The sequence below is a fragment of the Haliotis cracherodii genome, unplaced genomic scaffold, assembly GCF_022045235.1.
Source record: "Haliotis cracherodii isolate W230 unplaced genomic scaffold, xgHalCrac1.p SCAF_5, whole genome shotgun sequence".
In the NCBI taxonomy this organism is placed as follows: domain Eukaryota; kingdom Metazoa; phylum Mollusca; class Gastropoda; order Lepetellida; family Haliotidae; genus Haliotis; species Haliotis cracherodii.
The window spans coordinates 32,922,102-32,940,952 of NW_027266308.1; the positions used below are offsets into that span (position 1 = coordinate 32,922,102).

An 18,851-nucleotide genomic window follows, 5' to 3' on the forward strand; every position below is an offset into this window, starting at 1 on the left:
TAGTAGCCATGATCTAGCAATAATTTCACCCGGGTGAAGTGACAAAAAATTGTTGATGTTTTGGGAAAATAATCAAGTAATTATGTATAGACAGGATATGTCAATTGATGCCCAAAAGATAAAAAAAAGAATGACCATTGTTCTTTGTCAACTTTAATGATAATGATGTTTGTGTTTCAGATTCCCAGTCATCACAAATGGACTGCGACAGTTCATGAAACAAGTTTGTGTGCCACCAATGGCAAACACATGGTCAGGTGTCACCAGTAACTTGCATTTCATCCACGACCTAGATTTTTAACATTCATCCATATTATTTCATTGTCATCATCATGTCATCTCTTTCGGTAAATCATCCTCATCATCATCTTCAGCATCAGCATCAGCATCCTCATCATCCTCAGTGCATCAGAAGCCCCAGTCACTGCTTGCGCTGAGCCCTGTGTGAAGACATTGATACTCATTCATGATTCCAGTAGTCTCATTCAGTTGTTAATTGTTTATCATCAGTAACCGTGGTAACATTTGTGCAATTTTCTCTCATTTCAATTTTGAAATTGATTGAGGTGAAATAGTTGATAATGAAATAGATATTACCAGTAAATGTGGAAGGATTCTATCCCTGAGTTGACTTATGGATTCCTACTTTTTTGTTCTTTCAATGCAACATTTCGGTACACATGCTAGTACCTTGGTACCATGTTTATTTGACTGCCAGGGCCATGTAATATATTGTAGTTGGGTTTACAGTCATGGAACATCTTGTGATACAATCATAGTTCTGAACAAATATGGAAAAGTATGCAAATTATCAGCGACACCAGATTTGACAACACAGTAGCCAGTGCTATCTAGAATGATATTTTAAGAATGGAAATTTGTTATTTATAAACCCCATTAGTGAACATGCTGCAAATTCAGGAACCAATGTTTATATGTCCTATGACCACAGGATCATACAACTTGACTCAGGCCAGCTTGAATAGTGATAACAGAAGGATGCTGAAAAAGCCTGAAATTCTACAAGTCCTTGGGATACCATTAATATTAGACACACTGATTCAGGTTAGCAGGCTAGAGCCGAGTTGCATCCTGGGTCATTATGGAGTAAACTGATTTGGTGTGCCAAACCTATGTTGGTCTTGTTTAAAATGGATTTTGTGAAAACCCTGCAATGTAGTTGTTTTGTGTGAAGAATTGAACTGTTAAGTCGTATCGCAATGATTATAAGAGTCTTGTGAGTAGCTAATCTGGAGTATTGTAACCATGGTAACATATCTTGATATTACTATGACTACAAAATGATGATGAAAGGTATGTTATCTTAGTAAAATCATCTCAAAGTGCTTTCAGAGTATTCCAAAACAGAGGAAACTGTTTTCTTGAACAGCAATACCATGGATCCATTGCCGTGACTTCTTCCACACTGAGAACCAATTCTATTTTGTATATTTTTACATGATGGTTATTGTACATGTTGTGAGATATCTACATGTGCATGTTGACTGTAGGAGGGGGACATGGTCCTTGTGGCTGACAGCCTAATGTGCTGGTTGATATTGTGTATGAAATACGCAGGAATTGTTCTTTGATGATGTGTACATGATGTATCTTGCCCTGATAAAAGTGCTCTTGAAAGGCCATACATGTTATACAATGTTACAGTGATATGTACCACATTGCTTCATTTTCATTCAGTGTTTCACCTTATGAAATCATATTTACTGTGAACAACATGTTGAAGTCCTGGGTCTTCAAATATTCAAACATGGACTTGGCTTGATGATGATGAGACCGTGTCATCCAGTAAGTGCCCAGTCTGAACTGAGGGCTGGTAGTGTGACATGGCAGTCCAACTGGTCTTTCAACATGTGCACGTCAACAGTATCTTGAAGAAACATAAACACTAAGAAAGAGGGCAGTCAACTGCCAGTCCTTGAATACAAGTACTTCCGGTGACAAATTGTTACTATAGATATATGACTGAATCAATGCCACAATACTTTTTAATTCATTCACTCACTCAATCCAAATTGCAGAGACTACCTGGCGACCCAAACGAGACCTTTTTTAAGAAATCTTTTGAGGAAATGTCTGGCCATTGTATGCTATAAGATGGTATAGGTAGACCAAAAAAAACTATCTAAATATGCTGAATACACTTTTGTGGTTGTCATGGTTTCAAGTGCTATGAAGTAATGTTTTTGTATATATAAGAGTATTATCACATACCACCGTGACTGCCAAGTTGAGATACTGATTCTTCAAGGTCAAGCTTCTTATGAGTGAAAAGGACAATGTTGGCTGTGTATATTTCTGCTACATTTGTAAATCCATGGTTATAAAATAGCGGTCTGTGATGTGTATGTATACAATCGGCTATTTCTTGTTTAGTTCTTCTGCTTACCATTCAGCTCAAAGATGAAGATTTTATCAAAACCAAAGAATATGAAGATTGTATCAGAACCATATTTTATTTCTTTGCATTTATTGGTTCAGCATTTCAGTTGTGCCATGTACTCAACTTAGTCCACAAATGACATAGGTCACTGGGCTTGGTATTGTTCAAAAAATATGCAGTCTCCATCACACCACCCAGTCAGATGTGATCTTGGTTTTACGATCAATGTTTTGTTTGTTATGTCACTGTTGATTGGTTGAAAAAAGTGCTATGATTTACCCAGAGTTCAGTCCTAGTCTTGCAGTGGTTACAGACGTTTTTGATAGAACCAAGGCCAGTTTGTGTGTCACAACTTGTAAGGCTGTGTGTGATCTTCAGTCATGTGTACAACATACAGCTATTTTTGCATATTGTCAGGTCATGTTTGATAGAGGCAGAGCATTGGATTAAGCCTTTTTACAAATGAAATCTCATCAAACGTGCGCAAAATATATTGTCAAACATTCCAATCTTGAGTTCAAGAGATTGCATGTTTTGAAAATATGGTGTTTATTTGTCCTGATGGTTATTTTCAAAGCAGTAACATTTGGCAAGAAATAGCCACCATTTAACTGAAACGAAACTACTAAGTTAAAGCAAATAAGTATTATGATAATCATGGTTTGTCATCAGTGTAACTAACCTATTAAGTCAGTTCAACTGTAAAACATAAGTGGTGGTTGTTTTTGTATTTGTTTTCTAAAAGCAGTTTACCTTTAGAGTAATCCACGAAATTTTTAAGATAAAATATATGAGTAAAGTTATCATGATTGTACATGAGTGTAAAGTATTTTGTTCATTTACAGTTAAACAATAAAACAAAAGTCATACAACCGTCATGGTATATGTTAGTGTACTGCCACACCCACCTTTGTGGACACAGTGTGGAGAAGATTCAGTGTATGGATTAAGTTACCACTTTCATGTGCCTATTCACATCACCTGGTGGCTTACGAATGAGCTTGTGTAAAATATTTGTTAGGCTTATGGTTAATGCTTCGTTACATTTATTGTATGCTATTGAAATTTGAAATGCTATTGAAAAGACTACAATGACACATGTTCAATTGAACACTTTTCCCAATTTTTGGTACCGGTAAGCTATGTGCAATTGTTTATTCTAGTATTTGTAGGACTGTTACAAAAGCGTTATCTTTTTGTCTTCCTGATGTAGAAAGACGTTAAGAGATTATTTTTTAGTGAAAGGACGTGTATGTAGTGAGACTTGTGTAGATCTGGGTAGAGCATATGTATGGTGTGCAGCTACTGAGTTTGGCCTACACTTTCAAAATCCTGTAGAACATTGTGTATTCTGGAGCTGCATGGGATGCCAGCAAATTGTGCTAGAATAGGACTTGCCAATTTCCACAAAAGGCAAACTTAGGTCAGTGTTAGATTGTTGATGGTCTTTATGCTCGGATTATTTTGTGCTAGTCCAACTGATTTCTAGAAAGTCAGTCCTGGGTGATTTGTTTTTGAATATATTTGTGACATGATTGTTGAAAATACCTGGAGTATATTGTTGAAAGTGTGGTGAGCTTTTGCCTTTTGTTCCAAAGGTCAATGTGATGTGCCATGGTGTGGCTGGAATTTTGCTAAAAGCAGCTCTCTATGTAATTAAAAATGTTATTACATTATATAGTTTTTGACAACCACGTTTGATTTAATCATCACTCATTAGACACTATAGATTATGCAGGAAACTAATAGTATAGTTCAAACACTTCACCACTAGCTGTACACCCATTGTTGCCTTTGTTACAATCAATGGTTCCTTCATGGTTGGACCAACTGATTGCAAGTTGTAGGTCAAAGGTGTTTCTTGCCACTTTCATAATAGTGCCTGCGTTACATGATGTAAGGTAGAAGATCTTTCCTTCCCTCCCCCTCCCTATGTTAAGCCTGTTGAGTGGTAAGACTCGGCAATATGTGATTTCAAACACTTCTGTGAATTGTGAACAAGTACTTGAAATGAACAAAGTATAACTATTTTAACTGGATGTATTTCTTGTATAGATATGGTTATATTTCAGTGTTCAGTATGAAATTGTGATGTTGAAATACTTCCATGGCAGTATTTTGAGAAAATGTCTGTATCATAACACACATGATATGTAAAGAGATATTTTCTCGGTGTTTTATATACCCACTATTGCTTACAAAGCAACAATAATTACACACTTATGCACAAGTTCTAGGCAAAGCATTGTTCTACAAACTGGATTGAAATGTACTGTTCATTATGCACTTTTAGTACTACCTAGAATGTCATTGTTTTAGCCCATGTTTTATTTGTATAAAATTAAAATGACCCTGTTTAGCAGATTTTTGTCTGTGAATGCCACCCTTGTTAGAATATGTTTTAGTGAGGATCTTGGATGTTTTAAAATGAATTTATAACAGTATTGATTCTGCCAAATGAGCCATACTTAGAATTTGTCTGTGACCTCATGTCTCAACACTGAACACCAAGAGCTTCATTAGATATGTACTTTATGTACACAGAGAGCATCAATAGAGACGGACTGTATAGGATGTGTTCCCAGCTGCAGTGGCCTCCCAACATACGCCTGCCCAACCAATCATCTCACATCCAACAAAGTATTCTTGGATTACAACCATAATCCTTCAACGGGTCACTGTGAATCTAGTAGTCTCGGATGCTGCTCCCTGTTCATAGTTACATCCCTTAGCCATGCCAGGATACACTTGTCGTTGGTTTGACTATCTGATTCACCTGATTGTCAGTGTTTGTGGGTTTGGCCAAAGTCGTAGACAACTATGACCAGCATCACTTTTGGCTTTCTTCCCACTTTTAAGTGATTACCTGTGTTATGACAGAAGTACTGAATGAAAATTGATGAAAAGCTCTGACTCAGATTTGTTTCTGGAGCTAGATTAATTGATGAACACCAATCTAGTCATAGAGAAACTACTGGGAGGGAAGCAGCTGTCATCAAGTGAACATTCTCAGTCTTAACAACTGTATTTCAGATTTGTGCTCTTGTATTTGGTGTGAGTAGCTTGTATCATGTTAAATCAGTAGGATGTTCAATGTTCATCACAAATGTTTTACAACCACTGAACCAAAGACTTAAGAATGTCATTGCTTTGAACATTTTTATGTCCTCATTAACCATTAGATCTGATATGCCCAGTAAATCTAACCCTACAGTAATGAAATAGTAGCAGGTCTGCTAATCCACATGAAAGTCAGCCAAGTTGTTTCTGTGACCTCTTAAAGTTTGCATGGACCCCAAACTGATGAAATATTTTCCATGCCCCTTATTGAGTATGTTCAGCTTCCTTTATGTATGAATGTCATTAACTGAGAAGAATGATGGGGACGTTGAGGGGTAGTAGAGAGACAGAACTATGACATCATCTGGAACGACTTGCTGCTCAGATTCTCAATCAATGTCAGTATTTGGTAGTTCATGAAGTCAGACTGGTGCAATATGGGATGGTGCTTGAAAAGTGGGGGTGCCATTCAATGACAATTCTCACCTTGATGTAGACATCTGAATGTAGGGTTTTTTGTGTGAGAAGGATGGGTTCTTGGTAGCTTATAAAATTTGTTTGCTCTTTGTCAGGGAGTTCATTGTTAATGTGTTCAAAAAGTCAAGGATCAGTGGAATAAAACAAAATGTATTAAGTGACGGGGGGAAATCAAATATTTTTATTGTTTGATTGAGATTTTTGCTGTGACTTGAATAGATAGGAACCAATCTTTCACATGCTGCAAGGGTATTGTGATATACCATGTAACTATGAAAGGAAACAAAGCAACAGATGCACACTTAATGGCTGTATACAATACTTGTGGAAGCCTTTTCTCGGAAACAAGGTCCGAAAGCCAGACAAATGAGCTTCGCTGCGAAAATGGATGATGTATATGGAAATGTCATAAGAAGTTTGTTAGGTCATGGGAGATGGAACTTCCAAACCAGCTTGATACAGAGCCAGACTATATCATGACTTGATCATGGCAGGGGTCCGAGTCCAGTTTGAATGTATTATTTGGAATCCTGAGGTGTCCATCAAGGCATGATCAAACTAGACCTCCCTCTGTTTGATAATGAGTATTGTTATGAATGGTGCCCAATTTCAAATAGCTTATCTGTTAGGGAAGACCCCCTTTTTACATCAGAAAAATAGAATTATGAAAGTGATAATTCAGTGTTAATCAAGGGAAAGTCGACTTGGTTATTCTTACACCAATGTTCCTGGATTGTGAGTTGAGTTCATTGGAATGCAAGAAGTCTTGTGTTTGTTTCCAGTGATTTTCAGTGACATGTTTCTTTTTATGTAATATCATGCAAACGTTGTGTTGAGCCTACTCATAGGTCCTTGTGAGGACTTGTTTCATATGGATTGTCATTCTCCCAAATGTTTTGTACAAAATGTCCAAATTGATGATCTGCAATGCTACTATGTATGTGTTGAACCATACAATGCACTATTACATAATTTATTCTTAGTCAATAAATCAAAATCCCTCATAAACATGTTGTTTGTTGGTGACTTGAATGGTTGTGCCACAGCATTGAATGACATGGTACCCCCCACTTGCATACTTTGGCTACCTCACTTGCATAGTTATCAGATCGTGATACCAAGCTCAGCGGATTGGGTTATCATAATACTTTCATAACACGATAAACCCTATTATCAACGCTCCTGAAAGAACCTACAGGGACTGCACGGTTTTTTTAGCCCCCATTGACCTAATAAAGGGAAACAAATATGTTACAGGAAACTCTGCTGATGCCAGGGCGTCAAGGACATCATCTTACGTTATGTCATTGAGACATATTTTTCAATTTGAAAGAAAAAATCCTTTCTTATGTTAAATCGTGGTTCTCATTCTATTTATGAGTATTGTTTCCTTACATTGTGACTTGGGATATTCATTCTTGGCATCTGTTGCGAGTTGCGTGGCGTGTCATAAACCTATAATCGTGGGTTCGAAACTGAGCGTGGACCAACTTATTTTTCTAGGTTTGTAAGCACCATGCCCGAGCTCGTGGGTTTCACCAAAGTGGTAAACGTCAAAACAGATCACTTTGGACTTTCTTCCCACATCAAGCAGACTGTTAGACTATACACGATAGAACTCACCATGTAACAACAGGGTAAGTATGGGTATAACCAACTTATACACACACCATGTGAAACGGACATAAAATATTAACAACCCGAACATAAATCGTATCCAAATACATTTGTTTCCACAGTCCTTGTGGCAGAGAGTTGATGTGAGAAGGTTCTTGAATTATTCCTAGTACCCATTGGTTGAACTTACAGGAGGTGAGGTTCATGTAAAGCATGCTCGAAATCCTCACTGGTGTGAGATATACACATTAGCACAGCAGAATGGGATAATTACAGAACGCACAGAGGTACATGATCTTTACCCGAAAGTATAATGGAACACGATCTTCACCCAAAGCACAGAGATAAATGATCTTCATCCAAAGACTAATGGAACACGATCTTTACCCAAAGTACAGAGGTACATGATCTTTACCCGAAAGCATCATGGAACACGATCTTCACCCAAAGTACAGAGGTACATGATCTTTACCCGAAAGCATCATGGAACACGATCTTCACCCAAAGCACAGAGGTACATGATCTTTACCCGAAAGCATCATGGAACACGATCTTCACCCAAAGTACAGAGGTACATGATCTTTACCCGAAAGCATCATGGAACACGATCTTCACCCAAAGTACAGAGGTACATGATCTTTACCCGAAAGCATCATGGAACACGATCTTCACCCAAGGCACAGAGGTAAATGATCTTCATCCAAAGACTAACGGCTGATGATATTCATATTAAGCATATCGGCATGTAAAAGCCATCTTCAGCAGAGCAGTACGTTATATTTGCAATAGTTTGAAATCACAAAACACCTGCCTTGCATTGATGGTGTAAAATATGAATCAAAGCCCAAAGCAAAGCAGGCATGCGCAATTCTCAATATCCACTTGCTGGATATCAATACGCTTCAGCACGCTTTTGAGGAAAGCAGAAAAGATAAAATGATATTTACAGTCACAGTTTTAGAAAGCCTGAAAATATTCTAACCCACTATGCTCATAAGCTACAATTCACTTGAGCTCAAATCAAGTGGTTATTTTCAAGTATGCATCTACCACAGCAAACTGTCAGCGCCAAACTTGATGCTTGGAATTAACTGGACGTTACCCGCCATCGTTCTGCGCGGGTCGGCTCACTGATACTAAAGGCTTGTAAAACTCGTGGATTCTAATTTCCTTTCCTTTACATTAAATCATATATTACATTATATTTTTGTTGTCTTGCAGAATCGTGTTCTGAAGTGGTCATGGAATAATAGAAATGCTTGTTTCAAAGAATAATGTACTGTTGTCGCAGTTGGGCATCAGCTGTCTGTGATTATGTGAAACCGCATAGTGTCAGAAAGGCTGCAGTCGGCCATCCGTTGTCTGCTATACATATTAGATTAAAAAGGGTCATTACTGCCGCAGTTGAACATCAGTTTTCTGCAATAATTATGAAATTGAATTAGCTCATTATTGTTGAATTAGCTCATTATTGAGTTGTGTGGAATATATTTGAAATTGAACGGGGTCATTATTGCTGCAGTTGGACATGAGTTGTGTGGAATACATGTGAAATCGAATGGGGTCATTTTTGCTGCAGTTGGACATTAGTTGTGTGGAATACATGTTAAATTAAATTGGATCATTTTACCTGCAGCTGGACATTAGTTGTCTAGAATATATGTGAAATTGAATGGGGTCATTATTGCTGCAGTTGGACATGAGTTGTGTGGAATACATGTTAAATTGAATGGGGTCATTATTGCTGCAGTTGGACATGAGTTGTTAGGAATATATGTGAAATCGAATGGGGTCATTATTGCTGCAGTTGGACATGAGTTGTCTGGAATATATGTGAAATTAGATAGGGTCATTATTGCTGCAGTTGGACATGAGTTGTGTAGAATATATGTGAAATTGAATGGGGTCATTATTGCCACAGTTGGACATGAGTTGTGTGGAATACATGTTAAATTGAAAAGGGTCATTATTGCCACAGTTGGACATGAGTTGTGTGGAATACATGTTAAATTGAAAAGGGTCATTATTGCTGCAGTTGGACATGTGTTGTGTGGAATATATGTGAAATTGAATGGGGTCATTATTGCTGCAGTTGGACATGAGTTGTGTGGAATATATGTGAAATTGAATGGGGTCATTATTGCTGCAGTTGGACATGAGTTGTGTGGAATACATGTTAAATTGAATGGGGTCATTATTGCTGCAGTTGGACATGAGTTGTGTGGAATATATGTGAAATTGAATGGGGTCATTATTACTGCAGTTGGACATGAGTTGTGAGGAATAATTTAAATCAATATCTGTTATTTCGTACTCCAAGTACATTTGTAAGTGTGTTTGTTTCTTTGTTGCTTAACGCCGCACTCAGCAATATTCCAGCTCCAGCATATGACGGCGGTCTGTAAGTAATCGACATTTGTAAGTATGAAGAGTTATCGGTTGTATTAAATGTAAACGTATGACACTCCTATGAGTAACTCATTGATGTCATGTTCAGACTAACATATATCACATACCAAATCATCAAATGCTTCTGGGATTGCTTGTCATCTCGCAGTTGTGTTGAATATTTGTTTTACACAATGCACCCTTTCAAAATGTTGTACCCCTCTGTCGGGAAAACCACTGGTTGAACATTTCTATGGCAAATATTTTGAAATTACAGTCGAACCCTGTCGCTTCGAACTCATGTATCTGGGATTCGTCACATGCGTTTTACACATCTTGGTAAGTAAAACTTGAATTCGAGACGATACATCCGGGTTAGTGATAAACAGAGAGGGAGTTTGCGGGGTACGGACTACATGTGCTTTCGGCATAACTGGATATTCGACACAACTGGGGAATCGACACATCCGAGTTCGAGACTGTGGGGTTCGACTGTAGTTCATGTATATTACGCGTGGCCCAGTCGTTTAAGGTGCTGTGAAGAATATCGTCCATTGGGCTTGCCAGAAACCTCTGATCATTTGTTCGAATCCCGGTTCGCACCTAATATTTATACGATTTTCAGTACCATACCCGTGCTCGTGGGTTACGCCAAAGTGGTAAACGTCCGAGACCTGAATATATATTGGGTTCTCGTCCCTCACCACGCTAACACCACCAGAGATAAGGGATATCAAATGACATATAGTCACAGAAAGTTTGACTTAACAGTACGTCGGTATGAATAAGTGCCGGTTCAACTACGTGTTATGATAACATGTATTGTATAGAGTTTCTTTTTCATTTATGTCAAAGCACTCAAGTTTCAATGCTGGAGCAAAAGCCGTTGTGACCAATGGATCATATGGTTTTATGCCACTTTTAGCAATAATCCAGCATTACCACGGCGGGGGACACCAGAAATGAGCTTCACACATTGTACTCATGTGGGGAACTTAACTCGGGTCTTCGTTGAAAGCTTTAACCACTAGGCTACCCCACTTCCCTGGATCATTGTAATGGTCGCAACAAAGGTTTAAAGGCAACAAGGATCTATTTGTGGTCAGCGCATCAAATAAACACCTGTGAAAAAGTTTTATAATAATTGTATACATATTGCGTGTAAATCTGTTACGTTAAACGTATATAATATTACTTCCGTGAGTATGTAGCAAATGATGTTCATTTCCACCCACCTCAATAAAAAGGTAGATGACCAATATTTCAAAATTTATTGACCTTTTCAAAAAATCCAACATTTACAAACATTTCTAACGTTATTCTGAAAAACACACTCTAGGTCAATAGCTGGTGTCAGCACCACGTGATCTGATGCCAATCGGCCTTTACCAACTAGTCATAACATCAACAAACACATCCCAAAACGATGTTGTCGTTGTGGCAGGTCTACGGGTTGTTGTTGTGGTGGTAGTTGAGGAGGTTGTTTTCGACGTGGTGGGGCTCGTGGTCGTCGTTGACGAGGTTGTCTTCGACGTGGTGGGGCTCGTGGTGGTAGTTGAGGAGGTTGTTTTCGACGTGGTGGGGCTCGTGGTGGTAGTTGAGGAGGTTGTTTTCGACGTGGTGGGGCTCGTGGTCGTCGTTGAGGAGGTTGTTTTCGACGTGGTGGGGCTCGTGGTGGTCGTTGAGGAGGTTGTCTTCGACGTGGTGGGGCTCGTGGTGGTAGTTGAGGAGGTTGTCTTCGACGTGGTGGGACTCGTGGTGGTAGTTGAGGAGGTTGTTTTCGACGTGGTGGGGCTCGTGGTCGTCGTTGAGGAGGTTGTTTTCGACGTGGTGGGGCTCGTGGTCGTCGTTGAGGAGGTTGTCTTCGACGTGGTTGGGCTCGTGGTGGTAGTTGAGGAGGTTGTCTTCGACGTGGTGGGACTCGTGGTGGTAGTTGAGGAGGTTGTTTTCGACGTGGTGGGGCTCGTGGTCGTCGTTGAGGAGGTTGTTTTCGACGTGGTGGGGCTCGTGGTCGTCGTTGAGGAGGTTGTCTTCGACGTGGTTGGGCTCGTGGTCGTCGTTGAGGAGGTTGTCTTCGACGTGGTGGGGCTCGTGGTGGTAGTTGAGGAGGTTGTTTTCGACGTGGTGGGGCTCGTGGTGGTAGTTGAGGAGGTTGTCTTCGACGTGGTGGGGCTCGTGGTCGTCGTTGAGGAGGTTGTCTTCGACGTGGTGGGTCTCGTGGTCGTCGTTGAGGAGGTTGTCTTCGACGTGGTGGGGCTCGTGGTGGTAGTTGAGGAGGTTGTCTTCGACGTGGTGGGGCTCGTGGTCGTCGTTGAGGAGGTTGTTTTCGACGTGGTGGGGCTCGTGGTCGTCGTTGAGGAGGTTGTCTTCGACGTGGTGGGGCTCGTGGTCGTCGTTGAGGAGGTTGTCTTCGACGTGGTGGGGCTCGTGGTCGTCGTTGAGGAGGTTGTTTTCGACGTTGTGGGGCTCGTGGTGGTAGTTGAGGAGGTTGTCTTCGACGTGGTGGGGCTCGTGGTGGTAGTTGAGGAGGTTGTTTTCGACGTGGTGGGGCTTGTGGTCGTCGTTGAAGAGGTTGTTTTCGACGTGGTGGGGCTCGTGGTCGTCGTTGAAGAGGTTGTCTTCGACGTGGTGGGGCTCGTGGTGGTAGTTGAGGAGGTTGTCTTCGACGTGGTGGGGCTCGTGGTCGTCGTTGAGGAGGTTGTCTTCGACGTGGTGGGGCTCGTGGTGGTAGTTGAGGAGGTTGTCTTCGACGTGGTGGGGCTCGTGGTGGTAGTTGAGGAGGTTGTCTTCGACGTGGTGGGGCTCGTGGTGGTAGTTGAGGAGGTTGTCTTCGACGTGGTGGGGCTCGTGGTGGTAGTTGAGGAGGTTGTCTTCGACGTGGTGGGACTCGTGGTGGTAGTTGAGGAGGTAGTCTTGAACGTAGGTGGGTTAGTGGTCGTAGTTGTTGTTGTGATCGAAGAAGTTCGAGGGGTAGGTGTAGTTGTAGTGGTAGTTGTAGTGGTAGTCGTGGCTGGTTTAGGCTTACTGCCAAACACAGATGATTGACCTACCGGCAGGATTAAAGACGGAAGGACAGGAGCTACGACACCAGGATTTGGAGTAACATTCACAAGCGTGCCAAAATTTGGTGCAGGGGTAAACAATGCAGCCGGCTTGGCTGCAGGGATTGATGGCAAGGCAAACCCAGTAAACTCTTTCAAAGATGCTGAAAAAGGACCAAATCGCCAAAATGATCTGATGAAATACGAACCAAAGTGAACTTATAGCTGTGTTATCTTATTGATGGGATATATTATCAAACGCTTGCTTAAAATATATGCCATGATTGTATTGGTGATAAAATCAATATTCCTGTCCTGGTTATTAGGTTCGATTAGAAATTCTCCGGATAAAGGAGAGGCTGTACTTTAACTGCTAAGACTGATTCAAGTAACACAAGAATCAAGTGACAGCCTTCGTTTGTCTGGACGTGGAGCATATTCTCTCTGTATAGCTAAAAAAGTGTGCCCAGATTCATACCAGTACAATTTGTGTGGTATTATTCGGGTTGACTAAAGTCATGTCAGATTAAGTACCTTGTCACTAGGTACTGTAATGGAGAAGGCCAAACCTATATCCAGCCTTACTGTATCACTTTCGTTTGTTTTTTTTGTTTTTTGTTTAACGCCGCACTCAGCAATATTCCATCTATATGACGGCGGTCTGTAAACAATCGAGTCTGGACCAGACAATCCAGTGATTGACATTATCAGGATCGATTTGGATACGATGACCTGCATGAACCAAGTCAGCGAGCCTGACAATCCGATCTCGTTAGTCGCCTTTTATGACAAGCATGAGTTGCTGAAAGTCAGTTCTAACCCGGATCTTCACGGGTGTATCACCTTCAGTCAAATGACGTTGTTTCCGGTTATAGAAGCACAGGTTCCAATTTACACAGTACAACTTTAAACATGGCTTATTCCTCAAGTACTAAAAGACAGCTATACACATGCCTTTCCCTTTAAGATGGGTCACCCATCACACAGGCCCCACTCTCAGGTTGCTATTAACCAAACCTCACCTTACCATAGTCAACACTTCATGAATTTAATTTATAACTTTATGTATTACCTTTATAAATACACAAGAAAATGATACTCCGAGGTGTCAAAATTTAGACAAAGCCGTAAAACACCACCATTGTAGTAATGGCTGTAAACAAAGAGAATATTAGCAATGTGGAGCCCCTACGTCATATGGGGGGCACGGGTGGCCCAGTCGTCTGAGGCGCCGCGTTTCGCTGTGAAGAGTTGCGCCCCTTGGGCACGCCAGAAACCTATGATTGGGAGTTCGAATCCCGGTTTGCCCCGATTATGTTTCTAGGTTTGTCAGCACCATACCCGTGCTCGTGGGTTTCACCGAAGTGGTAAACGTCCGAGACCTGCATCACTTCGGGCTTTCCTCCCACATTAAGCTGACACGCTGTGATACAATTGGAATAATGCTAAAAGCGGCGTTAAACCCAACTCACTCACTCACTCACCCTACGTTATATGTCACTACGACTTGGCTGTCAGCATACCTCCTGTATCGCAGACAAATGAAAGTCCCAGGATGTCATCAATGGCCTTGTAGACAATCTACGTGAATAGCCATCTATCAATATCTCGTTGTATTCAGGTAAAGAGATTGAAATAACTGGATAATAACGTTATTGGAGTGAGTGAGTATGGTTTTACGCCGCTTTTAGCAATATTCCAGCAATATTACTGCGGGGGACATCAGAAATTGGCTTCACACAATGTACCCATATCGGGAATCGAACCCGGGTCTTCGGCGTGACAAACGCTTCAACCACTAGGCTACCCGACCGCCCCTACGTTATTGGAAGTTTGGCGCTGATTATTGGGACACACATCCTGCAAAGCACGTTACAGGTATATAATATCGCTGGCGGTAACGATGTTGATCGTTTCTGAACAATGTCAAGCATAACGATTTTGTTCAAGAAGTTTTTGGGACAATATAATTTCCAGTCCCACTACCCCTCTCCCCAAATAGTTCCTTTATATTCTTCCCATCTGCTGGAAGACATCGTTTGTTGTGAATTCCCCACTCCTGTCTCCAGTACATATTAATATTATTGTCCGAGGTATGTTTACCAGTAGCTTCATAACCTACAGACCCGTGAACATCCGGGGTAGAATAGGTCTTCAGCAACCCATGCTTGCCGTAAAAGACGACTAACGGGATAGGGTGGTCAGGCTCGCTGACTTGGTTGATTCATGTCATCGATCCCCATTGGGTGGATCGATGCTCATGATATTAATCACTGGATTGTCTGGTCCAGACTCAATTATTTACAGACCGCCGTCATATAGCTGGAATATTGCTGAGTGCGGCGTTAAACAACAACCCAACCAACCAATCATAACCTACTTGCTTGGGCCCCGCACACCACGGTGGGCTTAGTCCACGTTCCCTGCTTGCTGCAGACAGCTAACGTTGTTCCTGAGTTTAGGTTTTCGTAGCCATTTATACAGTTGTACTTGTATTCAACATCGCCCCCGGTCTTCAGAGTTGGATTTCTAGCGGACAGACTGTTCGCAACCTCAGGCTTATCCCGACAGTCGGGATCTGTAATGAATGTGTTCTATGGTTACATCGGAAGGTGGCCTAGGCCTGCATCATAGACACTGTGTATTCAGCTGAACATACATAGTAATGGCTGTGTTGTAGGGTCACATTGTAAGGTGGCTAGTATCGTGAAATACCTAAAAGTACGTGAAGTATATATATTGTCAATCATTAAAAATCGTTTGAGTTTGTCAATAATTATACAACGTATTGCTAGAGCTCAGCGCCACGCGATCTCCACTGACTTTTTCTGTGGCTGGATGCTTTGCTGATTAAATTCCACCTTTGATCACACCCAAGTCATCTATTTAACAGATTGGTCAATATTCGTAGCGAATACTCAAGCTAACATGGGTGGAGTACGTTCTTTACCCTCAAATCTCCACCAGTCACATGCATGAACATTCCTAGGTGGTGTTACAAGTATTAGGTCTAACTAAAGTTAGTTCTGAATTGATGTTATAAGCAAATGGCAACGACAGCGACCTTACCATTTGAAACAAACTTCACAAATGATTGTTGTTGCTTCAGTTACTTATATTTTATCTTCACCAATTATTTCCCTATTGACCCCTGGTGGTTTTATACGGTGGATACCCCCTGAGATCCTTTCACAATTCTGTATTATAATAGATGGTTTCATATCCGAGTGCTGGAGGGAGGATGATCCTTCCCTAGAGATCGTTTCTACTAAGTTTAGACAAATTCCAATCATATATCTTCCACAACCTGTACATTTCTAGTCGAAATCTCTTAATAAAGATTTAAGAACGAAAACCTAGATTTGGCATTCGTCGTCAGGTCTCATGGATCCATAACATTGACAAGAAAATATAACTCACTCACTCTCTCTTAAAGGAAATGTACTTACGTATAGTCAGATACTTGCAAGAACTTGCAGGAGATGTGGAGGGGAGAAACTCTTCTGATTCCGCTTCCATGTAAATGTGACAGGAGTCCCCTTTTTTAATATTCAGTGTCATTTTGCACAGCATAGGGTTCAAACATAGAGGAGCATCCTCTTTCTCCTCCACACAATACAGTGCCACGACACACGTTTCATCTCGAGTGCATGTCGACTTACAGCTGGTTTTCGTAGTCTGGTGGGTCTCCGAGTACTGCAGCTTGATGTTGCTGAACCCGAATCTGTTATTCATCACGTCGTCTTCGGAGATGTCAACAAAAACATCACTCGATCCTGCGCTAGGTGTCCCTGAAGCTGTTGTTGGTGCTGGTGCTGGTGCTGGTGCTGGTGCTGGTGCTGAACCGCTGACTAGGTTCGAGAATGCTGCACTTAAAGTCTTTGGGATATTTGTCGGAGGCAACAGCATAGTGGGACCCGTGAAAGAAAAGACATGCGGAATCGCCCAGGCAACACACACTCCTACCAGGGAAATACATGCTGGATTCAACATGGTCTGAAAGTGGACGATAATGAATGATCGTGTGATCTGAGTCCAGAGAAGAGCGCGGCTGGCTTTTCTTATAGGTACAGTGCATGGTTTGAGATTTCAGATAATATTCAATTCCAAATCAAATATGGTGTTACGTAGTTCGGTTTCTTCGAACACTCTGGAGTACGGTGATTGGATCTAAGGCATATTTTCCTTATCCTGCAAGAAGACTTGCGTGTTGGACGAAAGCCAATCAAAATGCGCACATGACTATTGGTACATTTACTTCAATCAAAGAATCCCTCAATAATTACAGTTTTGAGTTATATATACTTTACCCAAATGACACTTTCAAGTGTTTAAGAATTTATATGTTTCAACAGCTTCCAACTGGATGTAACTAGCGACATTGCTGTCGAGAATTGCTGTTGTAATTTGATGCAGACAAGGTTCAAGTAGTTGGACTGAACTACACATTTCGCTATGTCCACTTGCGCAAAGACAGAACATTGTCAATACAATGTGGTTTGTCTGGTACCGAATGTGTCCGGTGTGTCTGGTACTGTGTTATGTGTGTCTTGTACTGACTATGTCATGTCCGGTACTCTGTCTGCTGTGTCTGGTACTATGTTATGTGTGTCTTGTACTGACAATGTCATGTCCGGTACTCTGTCTGCTGTGTCTGGTACTATGTTATGTGTGTCTTGTACTGACTATGTCATGTCAGGTACTCTGTCTGCTGTGTCTGGTACTGACCATCTTTTGTCAGTCTGGTTCTGACTGTGTCTGGTGTGTCTGGTACTATGTCTGGTGTGTCTGGTACTGACTTTGTCTGGTGTGTCTGCTACTGACTGTATCTGGTGTGTCTGGTACTGACTGTATCTGGTGTGTCTGGTACTGACTGTATCTGGTACTATGTCTGGTGTGTCTGGTACTGACTGTGTCTGGTGTGTCTGGTACTGACTGTATCTGGTGTGTCTTGTACTGACTGTATCTGGTACTATGTCTGGTGTGTCTGGTACTGACTGTATCTGGTGTGTCTGGTACTGACTGTGTCTGGTACTGACTTTATCTGGTGTGTCTGGTACTTTGTCTGGTGTGTCTGGAACTGACTGTATCTTGTGTGTCTGGTACTATGTCTGGTGTGTCTGGTACTGACTGTATCTGGTGTGTCTGGTACTTTGTCTAATGTGGCTGGTACTGACTATCTGGTACTGACTGTATCTGGGGTGTCTGGTACTATGTCTGGTACTGACTGTATCTGGGGTGTCTGGCATTATGACTGGGGTGTCTGATACTGACTGTATCTGGTACTATGTCTGGTGTGTCTGGTACTGACTGTATCTGGTGTGTCTGGTACCAAGTCTGGTACTGACTTTATCTGGGGTGTCTGGTACTATGTCTGGTACTGACTGTATCTGGTACTATGTCTGGTGTGTCTGGTACTGACTGTATCTGGTGTGTCTAGTTCTCACTATGTCTGGTACTGACTGTATCTGTATCGCGTGTATCTGGTACTGACTGTGTCTGGTACTGACCATGTCTGGCACAAAGTCATGTGTGTCTGATACTGACTCTGCCTGGTGTGCCTGGTACTGACTGTATCTGGTGTGTCTTGTACTGTGTCTGGTACTGGCCATGTCTGGTGTGTCTGATACTGACTATGTCTGGTGTGTCTGGTACTGACTGTATCCGGTGTGTCTGTGTCGCGTGTGTCTGGTACCGACTATGTCTGGTGTGTCTAGTACGATGTCTGGTACTGACTGTGTCTGGTACTGTGTATGATATGTCTGGCACTGTGCCTGACTGATTGCCGAGTTTAATAGGTGAAATAAATACTTTATCAAATCTTAAGGGGAGCACCGTTGTCTTTTAAACGAAAATGCTGAAGAAAG

General features: G+C 41.4%; 2 protein-coding genes across 3 annotated transcripts in view; one reads left to right on the forward strand and one right to left on the reverse strand.

The window, feature by feature from the left end:
* LOC139443192 (AT-rich interactive domain-containing protein 4B-like) overlaps positions 1–6,933 on the forward strand; it is a 28,906-nt gene extending 21,973 nt beyond the window's left edge. The window contains exon 25 of the mRNA XM_071224153.1: positions 181–6,933. Coding sequence (XP_071080254.1) covers positions 181–218 — 38 coding nt within the window. The 3' untranslated portion in view covers positions 219–6,933. The remainder of the gene's footprint in view (positions 1–180) is intronic.
* Positions 322–16,977, reverse strand: LOC139443193 (uncharacterized). 2 transcript variants are annotated; one of them, XM_071224154.1, is made up of 3 exons: positions 16,434–16,977; positions 15,365–15,562; positions 11,329–13,148 (listed from the first exon to the last, which is right to left on the reverse strand). In XM_071224154.1, the coding sequence occupies exons 1-3, from the start codon at positions 16,975–16,977 to the stop codon at positions 11,329–11,331; spliced, it is 2,562 nt and encodes an 853-aa protein (XP_071080255.1). The 2 variants fall into 2 exon arrangements, 1 of the variants encoding a protein (XP_071080255.1); XR_011651721.1 differs by lacking the exons at positions 11,329–13,148; positions 16,434–16,977 and adding an exon at positions 322–440 and having other exon boundaries at positions 15,365–15,412.
* Positions 16,978–18,851: the final 1,874 nt, after the last annotated feature.